General features: G+C 41.3%; 1 protein-coding gene across 4 annotated transcripts in view; it reads right to left on the bottom strand.

Annotated features, from left to right (window-relative positions):
* Positions 1-18,599, bottom strand: part of LOC111252066 (protein Skeletor, isoforms B/C-like) — an 80,131-nt gene continuing 61,532 nt past the window's right edge. For 2 of the 4 annotated variants that reach the window (XM_022809431.2, XM_022809432.2), the window contains 12 exons: positions 12,294-12,507; positions 11,747-12,015; positions 9,970-10,212; positions 6,090-6,230; positions 5,463-5,810; positions 4,990-5,349; positions 4,440-4,706; positions 3,952-4,062; positions 3,488-3,664; positions 3,029-3,225; positions 2,525-2,746; positions 1-2,326 (listed from right to left, as the gene is read on the bottom strand). In XM_022809431.2, coding sequence (XP_022665166.1) covers positions 2,198-2,326; positions 2,525-2,746; positions 3,029-3,225; positions 3,488-3,664; positions 3,952-4,062; positions 4,440-4,706; positions 4,990-5,349; positions 5,463-5,810; positions 6,090-6,230; positions 9,970-10,212; positions 11,747-12,015; positions 12,294-12,507 — 2,678 coding nt within the window. In that variant the 3' untranslated portion in view covers positions 1-2,197. Of the gene's footprint in view, positions 2,327-2,524; positions 2,747-3,028; positions 3,226-3,487; positions 3,665-3,951; positions 4,063-4,439; positions 4,707-4,989; positions 5,350-5,462; positions 5,811-6,089; positions 6,231-9,969; positions 10,213-11,746; positions 12,016-12,293; positions 12,508-14,039; positions 14,205-18,599 lie in introns of those variants that run through there. The other 2 variants (XM_086991668.1, XM_022809433.2) reach the window with 2 other exon arrangements.

The raw sequence follows: 18,599 nt of genomic DNA, 5'->3' as shown, positions 1-18,599 counted from the left end.
TATAGATAACATCATTTATTGAAGGAGATTGTTAAAGATAAAAAAAAAAAACGCAAGAAAAATATTTCCTTTACGGACTTATGGCACTTCTACTGCGCCGACTCTAATACGCCTTCACATATATAAGCATTATTCATAGTAGAGTGAAGCAAAATACATGAATGTCCTAGAAAAGCCATGATAAAAAATCAGGCCAAGTCTATAAACAACCTTCAAGTGTCGAGTGACGATTTTTTCCTACCACAGCTTTAACATACCTATGGGTCCGCGTAATGTATTTACGAAGGTCTGTTACTTAGCCGTAATCATAGTAATGAGTCAGTCATACACATTATGTGACCATCTAACTTAACATATTATCACAGGCCTATTCAATGTGAAATTTAAAAACATACTCATCATAATAAAAATAGTTAATAATGATAATAACGTTACTCATGATTGGATTATAATTGAACCGCTTTCAGGACACGAGCCCCGTCGTTTTCTGATTGCTCTACAAATCATTTACCATTTATCATTGTTCAGTAATGTTTTACTCATTTCGATTCAACGATAACCATCATAAATAAGATGAACATATTTGCTTAGCCCTTCTACGCTTAACGATCTTGGTCCATTTTGAAGGCGGTCATCGAAATCTATATCGGACACCTGTTTTTGCTGCCGTAACTGGATTTTGTCGTCAAAGGTCCATACCACAACATACTAATAATCAATCATACTTCACCCGCGAAGGCGGGACAGGGCCTGCAGGCACAGGCAGTCCGTTATCGATTGCCCCATTCTCACTTGTCTTTTCGCTTTGTTTCGCTTTTCCACAAGTTCACGTTGGCTGTTCTTTTGCAATCCTTTATCTAGCTATGCATATTTATATAGAACTATCTAAATAGTTGTCGCATCCTATACCATCGAATTAGCTATCCTTAGAAAATTAGACACTGCAAGGGGATGTCGCTTGTCAAGCTGGTGGCATCACCTCACTGCGCCGTTGCTCACTGAGAAGCACTACGGCTGCTCCTTCTTAACCTATATCAAATGTGTATTTACGCTGGTTGTGCTGTTAATTATATACTCATCTTTTGCTGTGTTATGGGCATGTGTGTGTATGGATAAAGTCATGTACAAGATATATACGGAAAAGGTTTCGGAACAAGAGGGGATCGATTAGAAGAAAAATGTTCGAGTGCCACACTTCATGCCTTCCTATGGAGACACAGCACAAACCGGTGTTATGGAGACCCAGCTATTTTTATTCTGTCTGAACGGGAAATTGATGTCTAAGGTCTGATCCGTTTATGCAGCAATTAGGAGGCAGAGCCGAATATCCCATACTCAACTGTCGCAAACTCTCCTAATTACATTCATCGATTTTCACCTTTATCAGGTACCTTGCGTACTGACAATACAAAAGCTTTTTAAATACAAGGTGTTTGACAAAGGTGGAAATCAACAAACATTTCTGATCATATATATACTTGAATTGCAGATCATTTGCACATTGTTTTGATTTTCCGCTTGAGTATGAAACCACTTCCCTCAGACTGAAATGAAGGATATAGACGTCTAGGAAGGTGTGCTTGTGCTTGTGCTTGATCTTCTAGCGCAGTTTAAAGGGAAGGTAAGAAGCGTTTCAAGCCAGCCGCCCATTGTTTTTACATGTGCGCCCGCACAAAATCGTCACTGACGACGGCCATATCTTGCAAAGGAGACAAAATCAATTAGCTATTCGTAAGCTAGGGCACTATAATGTTAGCGGATGCATAGTATCCAGCTGATGTCCAAATAGAATCTTTGGTGTTGTGTGGACGATCTTTAAACCCCTCATATTATTTTTTATTAAAATTTCCGAAAACACTGACCGATATTTCCAAGCTATTTTGTCGAAGGAAAAGCCCTTGCTATGATTTGTTTATGTCTGTTAATAAACGTCGATTATACGCTTTTAAAGCAAAGATATGCTCAGCAAACAAATCTTTTTCACCAGAAAATTGATACGGGCGCTTCATCTATGTGAGCGGCTTCAGGCTGTAATTGACATTATGTCGTTATTATTAGTGTTTATACTTTTTTGTTTTGTATAGTTTGTGGATGCATAGACGAATCTAACTATAAGAAATAGTATATAAAATGATATAGGTAAACTAATAATAATGGTAATAAAAAACCGGCACGAATCATCACGGAACTTCGGTGATTATCTCAGTAGCCGTTGAAAGATCAAAGCGACAGTTAGCAACGAGATCCCGGCAGAGCGCGAAGTGGACGAGTTTTCGCCTTCATTGAGAACACGGATTTTCCATCCCAGATATGAATGGGTAAAACACTAAACGACAAGCAGAAATAAAGCAATTATGCAAAAGCATGTTAGAGTCAGCAGAATAGGCCACACCACCTCTATATTGGAAGAACGGACAACCCCTCGTATAACATCACCAAGATGAATGTCTTATCTTATAAAGAGGCCTGAGCTACTATATATTGATGCTGTGTTACTGAGGACTTTCTTCCTCAATTCTCTCACCTGATAGTACACTGTGTTGGGTGTATTGCCATCAGGCGTCCAGAAAAAGGTACCAGGTTGTCCAGGATCACACTGTAGACGTAGCGTCGCCTTGTATTCCTCAAACGTATCTACCTCTTCCGCCAGATCTATGGTTTTATGTTTCCATTCGCAGTATCGCCCAGTCGCGGGAGTCACTTTTCCCTCCGGTGATATGTCAATTCCAGCGTATACCTTATGGCTCTATAAGATTTCATTAGCACGACACGAAAGAACATTATACATATCAAGTGGTACGACCGGTTAGGCAGTTCCGCTTCTTATTAATTAACCACAGATTTGGAGTCAGTAATTAGGTACTCAGTAATTATAAAGTAGATATAGGAGTATAATTCAGTTAATCCATGAATCCACATCGAAGTCATGTTTGCTTCTGGTTTCATATGAAATATTAATGAACTTCGAGCAAAGTGTGAACCGTTCAAATTGTCACTGACAGGCATCCCGATAGCGCGCAAAACTTACGTCCGAGTTTAGTTCCTCAATATGGTTAGCTCCACCCCCAGCGGGACTGTTCGTGATATAGAAAGGGTGGTATTTAGCCGTATTTGTCGATTCAAGACCACCTTCGACGACAAACGTGTAATTGTGTCCCCGAACTACATGCAGCTCTGGAATCAGCTGACCGTTGATCCACCACGCGATACCCCAGCCTTCTTGGCCTGTGAGCCCGAATGAAAAGAACGGGAATTTTCGTTACCATTTTTTTGCTATGGCTAAAATTTTTACCAATACTATAACGGGTATTGTTTGCTACGAAATGATCATTACGATTATTGAGCAATATGTGTCAAATACTCTATGCGTCCCAGTACCATCGTTAAGAAGTCTCCGGAACCAGGCCTAGAATCTCAAACAATTTCATGCGTTCACACAATATAGTTGTAGGTCTTCCAAAGAAAAACCAATTACATATAAAGCTACCTGTGATTTTCACGTAACCCTTTGATCCTCCCGTGGGCCCGATTTGGGCAGTGAATTTATTCACGTTCTTAATCTTTCTTGCTGCAAAAGGCTGGCCAGCTACAGCAGGATCTTTGCGATTGCTTAGAGGTAAGCACTGATTGATCGGTGGACGACCGAAATTTATAAAGATTGTATCTGAAATAGCAAAATATAAGGACATATAGTGTAAATAACGATTCGAACCGTCGTCAATGTTTTTCTAGATATAAAGAACCCAACGCAAACGACACTTCTGGATATCAAATGTACAAACATATACGAATTAATTACGTCACGCCACGGCCCATTGTGAAAAGTAGAACTAGATCGACGTACTCTATTTTGTATCTAAATAATTAACAGGGAATCAAAACTATCAGTGAGTGCTTGCGACATGATGATGTGTTCCTAGCACTTAAAGTTCACTATACTTATGCTCATACCTCTGGTAACATATTTTGTATGTTTGAGTATAATGCTATCGCTCCAAGGACCAATAGCTGCTACGATAGCCGTGTCACCGTATGCTGGTATATTTCGATCGTTGAGATCATCTGAAATGTTGTTTTAGAGCGGGAAATTAAAAATATTTAACATGCTGCCAGCTGAGCCAAACTGATCGACCCTAGTGGTAGGTAGGACCTGCAAGTTGGTATCGCGAAGTCCGAAAAGTACCCCCGTACTTATTGTTACACGGCTTTGTAGCACATAAACCTGTATGTCTAATAGCATCGTTGCGAATATCACATTTGCGAGTGAAGTCCCAGTACACTTGTATCATAGATCCGCGAGCTGGGTCGTAAAGCGTCGTTGTGATACTTCACAACGATTAGAAGAAGTATTTGAATGTCGAACCAAGATTTTTGCTGATGTGTGCAAGAGGACTTCTAGCAAGCGATTAGGATTATCGATTAATTGCTTATCCACCTACTTGTAGCTAAGGGACGGCTGTACACGACCTCAATGATGCCGTTTCTGTATTCGCTCGAAATTAAAGTAAGATCGTTCCTGCCGCCATTGTGCTCGTCTGGACATACGCCACCGTTTGTAGAGCACTGCGCTCGAGATTCGAGGAAATAGTCTTTCAGGACGATAAGAGAGATCTTTTTGTCATAGTAGGCCACAGCGACATCGGCATGCTCCATCGTCGTACGGTCGCGTTTACCAGATATTCCAAATGAAATGTATTGTTCCGGATCTGAGATCGACAGATAATGACACATAAAAGAACACGTATGCATGTAACTAGCAAAAGAAGACACGAATGTGCTTAAACCTCAAATGATTTGCGTGTGAGGCACGAAAGTTGTATACATTTTCTGAAGAATTCTTAAAACTACGTTTCGCTCGTTTCGACTAATTAAGTTTAAAGCGGCTCTTCCTTAGGCGACCCCTCCTGCGTTAATAAATATCAGTATCAGTACGCCAGCTATCAACACTGTTTTGCTTTTTGGCTCTTATCAAGCCTTGCAAAAACCTACCCGCCCTGCCGTTTAGTCTGAAGAAGATATTCTGTCCATCGATCTTCCAGGAAACCTGGAGGTGATCGGGAATGATGTCTTCGCAGTTGTCGAACGTCAGGATTTCGGACTTGAGAGCCATGATATCAGTAGGGACATTTAACATTTCCTGGCGCAAATTCACGTGACCAAAGTTTTCGGTGTAACGTATACAGTACAGGCCGAAGTAGTCGATATCGAAGACGGACACGCCTGGAGGTAGTCGGATTGTGATGTCTTCGCCATAATAGCCATGTAGACGGCTCAGGCTGCCGCGTTCATCAGGCACCTTAATGCCATTCGGAGTTGGAGCCTGTCCCCGGCCCACCAGAAAGAAGGCATCTGGTGAGGAAAGTAAGGATACCAAGATCGTGAATATGTTTTACAACAGTTTCTTTACTTAATGATCGTACGTATCTGCCTTGTGTTCTCCAAATGCGACCGCAGTTACTCACCAGGACCAGCTCCATCGTATTTGAGGTTTTTGATGAAGAGGGTCTTGAAGTCTTTCACGATGACGTCGTCGGCACTCGTTCCATGAGCATACGTTGGAATTGGTCCCAAGGACACCTCTCGAGGAGGGGAAAAATCGTGAGGAATCTTGATATGGCCAAAGTCCGCCGTGGCCTGTTTGCACCAAACACCAAAGTAGCTGAAGTCTGTGATTTTTTTTCCCTCAGGAAGAGTGAGAACCAGGTAGGCATCTCGGTAGCGCTGCAGCTTCTGATGGGATCCCACCTCATTGGCCACCTGGATTCCCGCACTTGTCGGGCGTCCAGTAGTGCCGACCCAGAAATGCGCATCTAAAAAATCGGGCCAATTAAAATCAGTAGACGGAAAAAGTAACTTGAGAACGAATGCCTAAAGTAGATTAGGTCAAAAAACTCAATTAGAGGGTTCAACTCTCTGTATCGGTTCGTGAAAATTTTAATGAACGTCATTTGCCGTGAATTTTCATTTTTACAAACAGATTGTGCAATGTGGATGTAATTTCTATATTCATATAGATTGAAATCTATGTGAGTGTCGAGCGGCCGCATGATGCAACCATTTCGCATGCCGAAAACTGGAGATACGCTAACCTGGTCCTTCCCCGTCGTAGTAAAAGTTTGTGATAACGACGGTATTTTCGTTGGCGGCGTACACTGTCCCGCGAACTTCATGGGCGAAAGTGGGCAGCTCTCCAAGTAGTTTACCGAAGTACTTGATACTTGGCGTCGGCCCTGTGACAATGGTATACGATAATGCTTATCATTAGCCGATAGTTATTCCTGCAGAACGCATTTATGCCGAAATATGGAAGACAGCCAGTTATTGTCAGCCAGTGTTTAGAGTTGGCAAGAAGCGAGTCATCAAAAAGCGTGCTTTCCAGGAAATTGAAAAGAATCTATAAAACGATCGAAGACAAAATAGGCCTTCTACCACATAGTATAAGATTTACTTCATAAGAATAGGTAGTCACCTAGGTACACCTTCGCGGATCGCTGTGTAGAAGCGAAACACAAACACAAATAAAGCAACCTGTCACACAAAACTCTCTCAAAAATAATAATGGCAAGGATATACAACTAGTACTATATTCGCAACTACCTATTACAGACCAGAATCTAGGCATGCTGCCAACAAGTAAAAATTCATTATGTTGGATCGTCTGCACCTAGTCACTGAATGGTTTCAAAGAATCCAAAGATTTAAATAAATATTTCCCTTTTGCAGCCTGTGAAGCGATATAGAAAAGCAGTTCACTATGAGTTGAAAATCGAATAAAAACACGAAAATTGCATGTCACGCCAACATGAGCAGCAACCTAAATAAAGCCCGTTTTGGGGCGGGATCAGATGTCTCGCAAAAATAAAGCCTTGCATTTTCTTTCGATTGCTTTCAATGTAGCGAGTTAAAAGTGTAGTATATGCGACTCAAGCTCAGCGTCTTATTTCGTCACTCACTGCCGATTAATTCAGATGTATGGTCAATTTCGTTAAATGCAGCCAGTTCAGGTTTAGGTTTAGAAGTAAACTTCGAGTTTCGTCTTGAGGGTCTGTTTTGACCGCTGGCTCGTGTTGCCGTCCTGGTCGCAGGACGAGTTGTGACTTTTATCGTGGGTCGTGCTGTGGTTCCGGTCATTGTAGGGGGAACAACTCTGGTTGTTAACAGTCTAGCCTTGTCTGCCAGCATAAGGTTAGTAATGTAAATGCGTGGGTTAGTAGGCACTAATCTAGTACGTCACCTAAGATTCACTATAAAAAGATGGATAAGTATTACGGACCTGCTCATGTTATATGGTCCTAAATTAAATGTAGAAATTACAACAAGAAGACGATAATGGACAGATGGATTACAATATGTTGGTGCTCTTACGGCACTTAGACAATGGGTGGTATTTACGTTATGGTGATTAAATGGTGATTTACGTTAGTGAAAATCATCACCGGCTATGCTAACGAGCTAGATTCAATTGACAAATGTGCTTATCTTTCTGTTGTACAAGGCACACAAAAAGACTTGTAGCTCAAGTAGCTATCAAACGTATTCAATCGGACTCTGGATTCTGGGCTTCCTGCATTATCGTCAAATCGGTATAATGGTGCGTCCACTTGTACATCAGCGAGCCACAACAAGGGATACGTCCACTAAGAGTGAGAACCGCAGTATATGTCTTTTGCATCCTACCTATTATACAAAAAAGGCTTCTGAATCTTGATTATACTGAGACTTACCTATACCTATACCTAATACCTATGAAATTATACGTCCAGTCATTTATACGTCGAAGCTAGTAAAATTAAACAAGTGATTTTTTGTCCTGTTCACTTTAATTTTTTTGTGTATTATAAATTTCACTCACTAAACTAAAACTCACTAGTTTGGTAATCAAATGAGTCTTTTCGTCATTTCAAAGTGGCAGTGTAAAGGCAAAGGAGAGAGATGTTTGTTAATTGATTCGTATCATTAGTTGCTGGGACAAGCAAAAAGCTCCGCGTCTAAGGATAGGAAGAAGTAAAAAGTGTATAAATAACAACAGTGGTGTTAATGGCAGAGAGCATGCTATATTCTTGTTAAAGAAAAAAGTAGAAGCAATGAGAGTTTGTAGATTAAGTCAACGATAGTTGAGACGAGCGCTGAACTTATTATTCATTACCTTGTGCGCTCCTGTTGAACTTAATTTTACTTGGGTCATCACGGCTAACTTTCTATTCTCCCTCTGTTATACCTTTACACTAACCACATTGAGGACACGCATTTTGTGAAAAAAAGATACTTTATTCAAATCATACATGCTCATCTTATATGTAAACGTTTGTTTGTGTGTTGTTTTTTCTGTATGGATAGTTTAGAAAGCTGTTTTGTATTTGGTGTTAGTACTACGCTAGAGTGGAAAGAATAGGTACGACGGAAAAGTTTGGGACACACTCATGAATGAGGTGCTGAAGCGTCAACTGTGACCTACATCAAATACAACAAGGCGTCGAACCGATTAATCTAGTTTACCAAGTAACTTATATATGCGTTGTCACTTATCTATGCGTCAGTGTTGCAATCGGCCTATCTGCTTTACTTTGGGTGCAATGGATGGCTAATTTACGCTGATCTGTCTACGATAAAGCAAAAATGACCCTCGAGTGACCTTTCTAAGTCCAGGAAGCCTTCATTCTCCGAAACGTACACAAGCAAAAATCATAGATGCACATTGGACAAAAAAGCCCCAACACCAACTTTACGATGATCAGACACCGAGTGAACAAAATAACTCATTATTGTTTCTTTGCATAGAGGTTTCTTTCATATTTTGATCCACAATGAAAATACGAACTCTGGATAGAGTTCACATTGGTCTCTTTGGATAAAGAGATCCAGACTCTCTCTCTCTCTCTCTCTCTCTCGTGGTACGAATTGACGCTGGACTCGAGTACACAAGCGAGCCATCTCATCTGGGCTGGCCCAGATGTGAGCTTTCGCCGGAACGCGCTTTGGGCCCCTTTGTAGTGGTCGCGGTGATGATGGAACCTTTTCGAGCGATTCCCTTGTTGGCGTCTGCAACGGCCGCCAATACTTTAGTGAGGTCTTTTTTTCAATGTACGGCTTGCGTGTTGGGTTTAGTTAGTGACACATGGTATATCTGCCCATGTCAATGCCTCAAATCTAAGAAGGGAGAATACAAGTGCTTTACTGTGGCTTTTCTTATGGACAGTTGAGAAAATGGGCTGTATTCGCTAACAGCTAACACCGAATTCAACATTACTACTTATCGTATCAGCAGACGCATTCGAGTCGTACCCTCATACATCAACCGAAATATTTAATTAAACACGCTGCTGTCTAAGCACAGAGCCGCGACTCAAAAACAAATATGTATTTGTTTTTGAGTCGCGGCTCTGTGGTTAGACAGCAGCGTGTTTAAATTAAAGTTGTCTGTCAGTTGTTTATACATATAAACAACTGACAGACAACTTCACCAATGGTCTTTTGTAATCTATAGCAACCGTTTAACTCTGGCGGTAATTGATATCATTATAACAAACAACAGACGTTCTGTCATCTCATTAATAATAAACAAGAGTATATCTGTAACTGTTTATCACAATTTTTTTAAATTAACATTAAAGCAAAAAGGTATTCATTGCAGGAAATACGGCCTAAGCAAATAGTTCTTTCCTAAAAATTAAGTTTTAGCTTCGTCTACGTCGAATTTTTCGCCGACAACCTTTATTTCATCCAATTGTTAGGATAAGTAGGATAAGACACCGAGTTAAGCAACAATAATTAAGGAGATATGAAGCTAAAAAGGTTCTAACGGGCTTTCTAAGAAGAGGATTTTGTTTGTGTCCGAAGCCTGCGTTTGTCCTTGGACAGTTTTCGTCTTGTCCTAATTCTGCCCTTAGTTACAATTGGTGTTTCTGAACAAGGCGAACGCAACCGCCGCTACTGTTATCGCCGCAGAGGCCGCCGCTCTCCGGTACGCACCTGATCCACGCGCAACCGGAATGGTTAATTGGTCTCGGGGGATACGCACATGCGCAAAGTCCTGTCGCGCACGATGGCAGAATACGGACAGATAGTCATAATCTGCCCAGGATTTATCCTGCGGAAGCGTTAGCATAATGGTCTGCCGTTGGTACCGGGGAAGTTTGACGATGCTGCCTCTTTCGTTGGGCAGCTTCTCGCCATCGGTGGACGGATTGCCTTGGCCAACAGTGAAGAAAGCGTCTGCGGAAGAGCAAGTTCGACAAAGTTAAATAAGGTGATATTTAAGGAAAAAGCATAAACTAATGATTTTATAACTGCATGAAAATTTTCATTACAAATTTCACTTCTTTCTTACTAAACAATTATTCTGTGTGGTACAATCTGACATATTGGGTTGCCGAAAAAGTATTGACCGTTCTCGAGGCCAAATTGAAGCAGATTTTTTTAATGTTCTAAAATAGGATTAGCATAGTAACTATGGGCCATTTTTGATCTATGAACTTGTACCATTTGCATGGTAAAACCATAATCTACATCGCTGTATAGGTTCGCTGGTTCCTGGACGAAGATTCGTAAGCAATTACTGTATTTCTTTATGAAACTAAACTAACACTATTTGTAATAACTCTATGTGGAACGATGGTAGTCTGACGGTAGAATCTTCCATCCAACTTTTGTCAAATTTTGTCGGGTAGCTGAAGGCATACGTGGTCCGCCATCGCCCCTGCAGAGAAACGCTTTTTCTGTTCTCCAGTTCTGGTCGATGGCTTTTTCAATGCCTTGTTGTAATCTTATCAGTTGCTAACAAGCCAATCATCTGGCCAGACAGCAGCAGCAGCAGCAGCAGGCTGCAACGCACAATTTCTAGTCCCACCAAATACAAAGCGTTATGTTCTTTGGCGTCGGCCAACGCTTTAGCGCAGCGTATGTGATTTACTTTTTATCACCCGTAATCAACCGCTTTAGAAATGACTTGAGTTTGTTGACTTTCTGTTAAGTTTCTAATACGATCAGGTAAATTCCTTTCCGTCAACTTGTGTAGTATCTAAACATTGGAACTTTTTCGTAGCTAGTTTTCTTCAAATCGTTTACAGCTGTTTGCTATGATGGCTGTTCACGTGTTGGTCTTGCTCGATCTTCACGATAATTTCATCAACTTTTTCCGTAATTGATCGACCACCATGAAAGGAATTCGTCACATCGAACTTTCGAGAACGAAAGCGGCTGTACCATTTTTAAGCCGTTTCTTCTTCTGATAGAGCATTTTAACCATAGACAGTATACATTTTTTATGGGCCCGTGACTTTATCGTAATAAAATTGTAGAATATAGCGGGGTTCTGCGGAACTGAAACTTCACTCATTTTCAACGCAGTCCGACTCTGAATAAAGGCATCCCGACAATTTTAGTGCATCTACGATTGCTTTCCAATGACACCAGCATCGGCCCGACGTGTCTCATACTGAGATATGTAAATTTGGATCCATTTAGTTAAAAAAAAAATAGTCAATACTTTTTTGACAGCCCAAGATAGTAGATATTGGAAATCGAAGTGAAATGATAGAACTATCGATTTGGAGCTCAGCGTACTTGTTTCCTATTGCTAGCTGGCACGAGCATTAAATCCGAGCTTCTCAAAAACGGCCTACATGGTTCCAAATTCGGGACCTATAATATTTGTATTTACGTAAAATGTTTAGACCTTTAATCAAGAGAAATTTTATTACTGGCTGAATAGGTTGTGCAGCTCGATATGCCTATTGAGTGGTCGTACCGGGAGCGGCTCCATCATAGCTGAAATCCTTAATGATCATAGTACGGGAATCTTTAAGGGTAATTACTCCAGTGCTAACGCCATGAGCTCCTTGAATTCCATCGCTAATTTTTTGCTCGGAAGGAACTAGTGGATTTGTTATGGGTACCGCTCCGAACAGTTGATTGGCCTTGATACAGAACACATAGAAGAACTTCACATCACGGATGTCGTGCGGTCCCAGTGGCAGGTACAAGTTCGCGCTGCGATAACCCTTTAACTTTGCGGTCCTGCAATAGTTCCATGTTCACATTAAAAGTATCGAATATTCTAAAATAGCCATCTGAGTCGCATCTAAGCAAAATCGATTACGTGAAATAAATTGTCTGTTCCGTTTGCATGATCTGTATCTGACAGTTGAATTGCTGGTTAAGAGAGCCTGTACCTGGGCAGAATTACACCATTTATATTATTACGCTTTTACTTTGTAACTAATCGTGTTGGAACGATAGGGTGTGGCGGAAAAGTAACCAATGTGGGGCAAGCGAATGCTGCATTGATAACGTACGATCCGTTCTCATCGGCAAGTTTGATTCCCTCCGCGCTGGGATTGCCCTCTTTGACGATCATAAAGAAGGCGTCAGGACCAGCTCCGTCGTAGTTGAAGTCGACTAAATGAAGCTCGTTTTTATTGGACAGGTAGACTTTTCCGGAAACTTTATGTATGCTGCCATCACCAATTTCGCCAAGGTAGATACCATGGTAAGTAGCTCCGTGCGATCCTAAAAATTCAAAAATAAACCTGATATTTATTGTTTGCTATTAGTGCGACAATTTTATTAAAAATGAATATGCTCCTGTTTGCGTATAAGATAGATAGAATAGAGTCCTGCATATGTATCATCGATATGATAACAAGTATAATTTCGCTTTGCTGGTTTTTCAGATACTGCAGAGCATCGCGCTACTAACGAATTAAAAAAATCTCTGCTTGTCATTATATGCAACTAGCGTATAGGTAAATTGGCGCGGATAGCCTAGGTCTACAATGAGATTAGTCCAATAGATTAGATAAGTCCATAATAGTTTGATCACATCTATGAATGTTTTTCCGTCCAAACACAAGCGGCGCCTGTGTGTGTATATCAGCAAAATTTCCAGGCTGCCATTGACAGCAACTGACTAACAAGCTTTTGCAGCAATAACAATTAGCCGAGTAGAATTAACAGTGGCGGTTTGCTGGATCGATATCTATTTTTTGGTTTTACCGAGAAAAAAAAGTAACAGGAACAGACGGTTCTTTTTTTGATTATTGATTTTGCTGCCAAAGCGACTTTTGAATGTCCGAGTATTCCATTTGAATAAACGGTGACCGACGACGACCGTCTAAAGTAACAAATGGCTGATGATTTGTGGCCTACGTACATCCTTGTCTAGCTCCTTGACGCGGTTATTGCTCCTTCTCAAGTCTGTTTCGTCTATTGTTTGATGATGGACTACGATTACTCATTACCATTGGCTCAAGTAGTTAAACAACACCGTCATATACCAAAAAAGCAACGGTTTCATTGGGCGTTCCGTTATGATTGGCTCTCGAAAGAGGAGATAAAGGGTTGTTAGTACAGGAACATAATACATCTCGTCCAAAGCATGTTTACCTGGTTGCAGATTTATATCTGCAAAACCTGATATGATTCGCGTATGTTCGGGAAATTATTTTGCCGCCAGTAATGCTAGATAGAAAAGGAGCAATTGAACGGTAGATGTTGCCTGCAGGAGAACAACTGTTGTTTATTAGAAAAAGCTTACTTAATTTCAAAACCATCACATGTCCTGAAGTTAAATTTTTTAACTCCGCGCTTCGACAGAAAAACGCTTGCTTCGTCGATTGACTGGTTCAGCCATACATTCAAGTTACTAAATCCTGCGGTAGTATCCTACGGGATCAATAGATGGTATCGAATCCGGTGCAACGCCGTACGCAGGCGTACACGTTCTGAGTACGCACTACAAATAGTACTCAGCGTACATTCTCTCACTACTCAAAACAGAGAATATCGTATTTACAATGTACGACTTAGTCGTGATCGCCTAGCGTGAGCTGTAAAAAATGGAAACTTTTCATGCGTCACCATTCCACTGATTTCGAACTGATTTTGAATTTAATATAAAGAACTCATTAAGCCAATGAAGATGAGCAAAATTGAACATTGAACTATAGATTACAAGAAAAGAACGAGCGATAAAACAAGATATCTAGTCCCTATAAAGCCTAGCCTTAAAAGAGATTAAAGATCTTTAAACGTTGGCCTACCCTCTTTTATATTCTGGGTGCACGGCACGTTCGGTCTCGAATTAAACGGATGGCTGCAGATAATCCGCTGATACAAACATTTGGTTTTGCCCTTTCCTGAAAGTTACGTTGTACTTCCGGGCGCACAAATTGTGTAGATTCATTCAAACGCTGTTGACGTACGCTACGGAAGGTGTATTATAATATCTGCAAAATTTGATATTACCACTTATGTCGGCGCGTGACAGCCTTCGCTGACCTGTAGCTTTTACCTTGTAGTGCCAGGATAATTAGCCTATACAGAAAAGATAATGTCGTTTAACCTTATTCCTCTACCGCTTATAACGGATTTGTATTCGGCCAGCCGTCCGGTTCAATCAGTCTAGGATTTTTGAGACAACCCTTAGTGCCAGTCCCAGACGTAGAGCTAACATTCGCTCAGTTCGAGTTTATCTCTTGCTTGTTGTTCCTTACAGACCAGCAATGAGATCTAAACTAAGAAAAGCATGAATTTACTATATATTATTCGTATAACAAATCTGAAGCTACGTCGGGATCGAGATAATTTCTCAAGTGTACACAATAGGCTCTGTATGTTTCAGAGCTTTGCATAGACTAGCCGATCGGGTGAAAGCAACGTAAAAGTTGTTGCAATGCTTATAGAACACAATCGGAGCAAAATCTAGAGTATATGATCAGTCATTTTTCGTCAACATCACTGAGATAGATAGATAATAGATCACTGAGAACACCTCATACTATTTCACATGTACACCCCTACTCTATATTATGCACTAACGAAGCTTGATAGTTCTGATAGGGCTGATTCTCTCTACTCGAGTTGGCACTCCGCAGATAAAACTAACTGGATGAGTTACCTTTTGGAATACTTGCAAATCCGTTACCACTGTACTCTCTTGTACAGCTCATTATGTTCTGATGGACCACGGTTATGGAGCCTTGTCTAGGGGCTCATCTACTAGAAGGCAAGTTTACAAACGAAAAGGATCGTCCAAAGCGACAAACGACTGTGATTGACGATGTACAATATAATTTCCGAAAGAAGCCAAAGGTCGCACTCTTCGCTTTGCGCACAAAACGCATTGGTTGAAATATTTGTCGTCGTCAATCCAGTACCGCTCTGCTCTCGATACAGACCGTGCTGCTGCTATACGATAACAATACCAGTCAGTGATTCTATTTGGTCAGCGTGGCTGAAAAGCAGTTTCCTCCTTATTTGGGCAGTCCGATTTACAGAAGTCTTCGGTGGTTCAACGGGAACGATCAAATGTTTTGTCATCGTAATAGTTGACACGAGAAATCCTATTCGAAAATATACACAACTCTGACTTTGTCAGACCGAAGCAAAATATCAACGTATGAGATGCCAAAACAGCCAACTCATAAACAATATCAATATTAAAAACCTTTTTTTAATCTTGTTAATATTGTACCCTAGGATATCTCATATACCTTCCTATTGGATGAAAATTGACTATTTTAGCAAACGCCTTGTCAACTTAGATTTTACTGTTTTCGGTGCTTAAATGTCAACCGTCACATTGACTACAAACTGAATTTTCTATTCTCGTTGTAATTTAAAAAAAAAAAAGAAAGAAAGAAAAAGAGCCTTTTCGGCTCTTTCTATTACGAATTAGGCGTAATTTACGTAATGGCAATTCAGCTTTGCTCCTGTACCCGTCGGCACCCGCGTACTTTCGCGAGTGCACAGTTGTGCCCATCGCTTGGTCTTGAGGTGTCTAGAAACAACACCGAATGCCGAGTTTGCGGTTTCTGCTTGTCTCGCTCGCAATCGCTTCGGTAACATGTTTGTGGCCGTTCTCCCACTTTCTCTTTGTTTATGCAAATCTACATAGATCCGATCTTTCGTCAGGGTACCTCTGTCTGGCAATATTCATTCCATATATTATTTTGGTCTTTTTTCCGAAGTATGAATTTGTACTTTCGATTTAGTTGCACTGCTGCCGTAACGCGGTCAATAGAAGCAACGCGTCATAATCGTTTTAGCGTACCATAATAATAAGGAACCGAATAAATAGCGCAATAAAGCTAGAACGAAACAAAGGATAGATATAAAGTAGGGCAGTCGATTGTTACTGTCGTCATCGAAATGACCGTTCGAAGCCTGTGCGGTCTGGCGCCGGTCAATCAATCGATTTATGTTTGAAGTAGTTCGTTTTCGCCTCCTTTTGCCTTGCCAACTGAGCAAGCTGACAGAAACGTACATGCATACGCACACACATACATATGCAAGAGCACGGGTTACTGGTAAGCATTAGGGATGCGTCAGCGTTGCGCGAGCCAGAGGAACTCATAGCAACAGATGCGAAGCGCTTAACTATATTAATATGTCATCGAGCGTGCGCGCTAGAAGCATCTTCTGCCTTTGTTTTTCTGGGCATGGGTTCCTTTCTTGCTGTGCGCAGGAATAACCTCACACAATGGAGGATTTGTTCGTACGTTGATCCATTTGTGTCTGAAGCCACCGCGTATCCGCAAACGAACCTGTTACGCCACTAATGAATTCGTCAGTAAAACACTGTTCTAATTCAATGAAGGTAAGTGTTCACGTAACTGAAGGGACATAGGATTAGACATCATGCGCATGACAGAAACGCAAATCAAGTCCGTTGGTGCAGATAGGGTGGCCCGATATACTTCTGGCAGATTTTTATTTTCCATAAATGTAATAGAATATTTCATTCGTCCACTGAATGTCATGTTGTTCTGGTATGTCGGAACACTAGAAGCTTCCAATTTTTACGATCGTCCATAATGACGACGATTCGTGCGTGCCCTTGAAACGTGACAGCGAAAAGGAAAGCCCGACAAATTGCTGGATGCACAGACAAACAGCGCAAAACTTAGTCCATTGGCCAATACTACCATAGGAATACAGCAACAAAGCACGTAATAAGTAAATAGTTGCTGTTGTTGTGGCAGCTGCTGGTCTTCTCCGTCAACTTTTTACCTCTTTCGGCATTAACAGCAGTTGTGTCCAAATGCCAAGTGACGACGATGTATGACAGATCGGAGATGACAATGCGGGTTTGGCCCACTGGTTTCGTCATGGGCATGGGGACACCCCAGTCTGCACAATGCGTAGACGTTTTTTACAAGTAACGTAGAAAAGGCTCGCATGATGCCTATGCATGGTCCATGATAATTGTGCTGTGTCTCGTACGATTGTCCATTGTCAAAGTCAACAAAAAAGCACAGTTGACATCTACTGCTGGACATCGCCGCCCCATAAACGTCAGGTCCACCTAGACAATTTTTACCTTATGTAAGGTAAATCTGGCCAGACAGATCAGTAATTACGTTTTACGAAACCTAGACACTCATCGTTCGGTGCAGTCTGAAAATGCCTAAAAGCTGTGTTGGAGTAGTAAACCTGCTTATGTTTCACTACAAGAAAGCATTATTACTCATCACTGGTAATGTTTCTTTCCTTTGTTCTATTGTGGTTGGTTGATTTGAATCGTCAGGTTTGTAAGCTGATGTTTCGGCAATAACACACCGATAATGGTGATGACGCCACGTACGTTCACTGTTATTGTTGTTGACGATAATGTACCGATGCCGATTAAGCATCTGATGCACAAGAGGCTGCCGAGTGAGTTTTTAACTATGCAGTTTTTCTCAAACGCTTTCCCTCTGTTTGTTCAATTAGGGAAGGTACGGCGCGTCAACGACGCTGACGGGCAGCTTCCCTTCGCTCCCAAACACGCTGCATACACCCAAGCTATGGAAGGAAGTCGACGAAATGGCATTCTGTCCAGCAACGCTGCTCAATGATCCTTTATCGTTTCTAGCTTTTTCCATATATGCATATATAGTTCTGCTAGCCGATACGTAAAGATCCCGAAATTTCTAATCAACTGAGGGCGAGAGGCTACACGGAGGAGGGGGACGCGAACGATCAACAGCCATGCCAAAAACAACAGTGATACCCTTAGCGATGAAATATTGGTTAGCAATAAAGCAAACCATGCATCATGGCCAGCAGCGGTGGAAAGATGATACAACGACCATTACTAGTCCACTGTCAACTGGTAGACTGAACGATTAAACGGTATAGCTGGAAATATACTATCGCACGAATGCCAGAGAAGCGGCATAGCAGCTTCCCAGATGGCTTTTGTTCGTCGGCGACGAAAGTAAACCTACTCTGTACCGAGTCCCCTCACGACCTAACACGATTACGCAGTACATCGAGACCGACAGCTGCAATAACAGAGGCAGAAGTAACTGCAATTGTTCGTGTCGACAGCTGTTTTTGATAATGGCGGAACTATTTCGAATTGCGTCTGCTCGATCTTAACCATGCGTCCTCACTGTCAACAATGGATAGTTTAGCACCAGATGGCGCTTAAGGATATGCACGTTAGATGTATTTGCCATGCTGTTCTATGATACTAGACGTACTGCGCAGGTAGCTAAATTCATCAGTTATTTCACATTTTCTAGTTTCTAGCACAGCCGCCATCTATGTCTACTTTAGCGAATTCATTGCTAGAGATCTATGATATAATTACCACTCGAATGGCAACCTAAGTG

The sequence above is a fragment of the Varroa destructor genome, unplaced genomic scaffold (assembly GCF_002443255.2).
Source record: "Varroa destructor unplaced genomic scaffold, Vdes_3.0 BEIS01000005.1, whole genome shotgun sequence".
Classification (NCBI taxonomy): Eukaryota; Metazoa; Arthropoda; class Arachnida; order Mesostigmata; family Varroidae; genus Varroa; species Varroa destructor.
The sequence above is the reverse complement of the archived record's forward strand: the minus strand, read 5'-3'. Positions and strand labels throughout refer to the sequence as shown.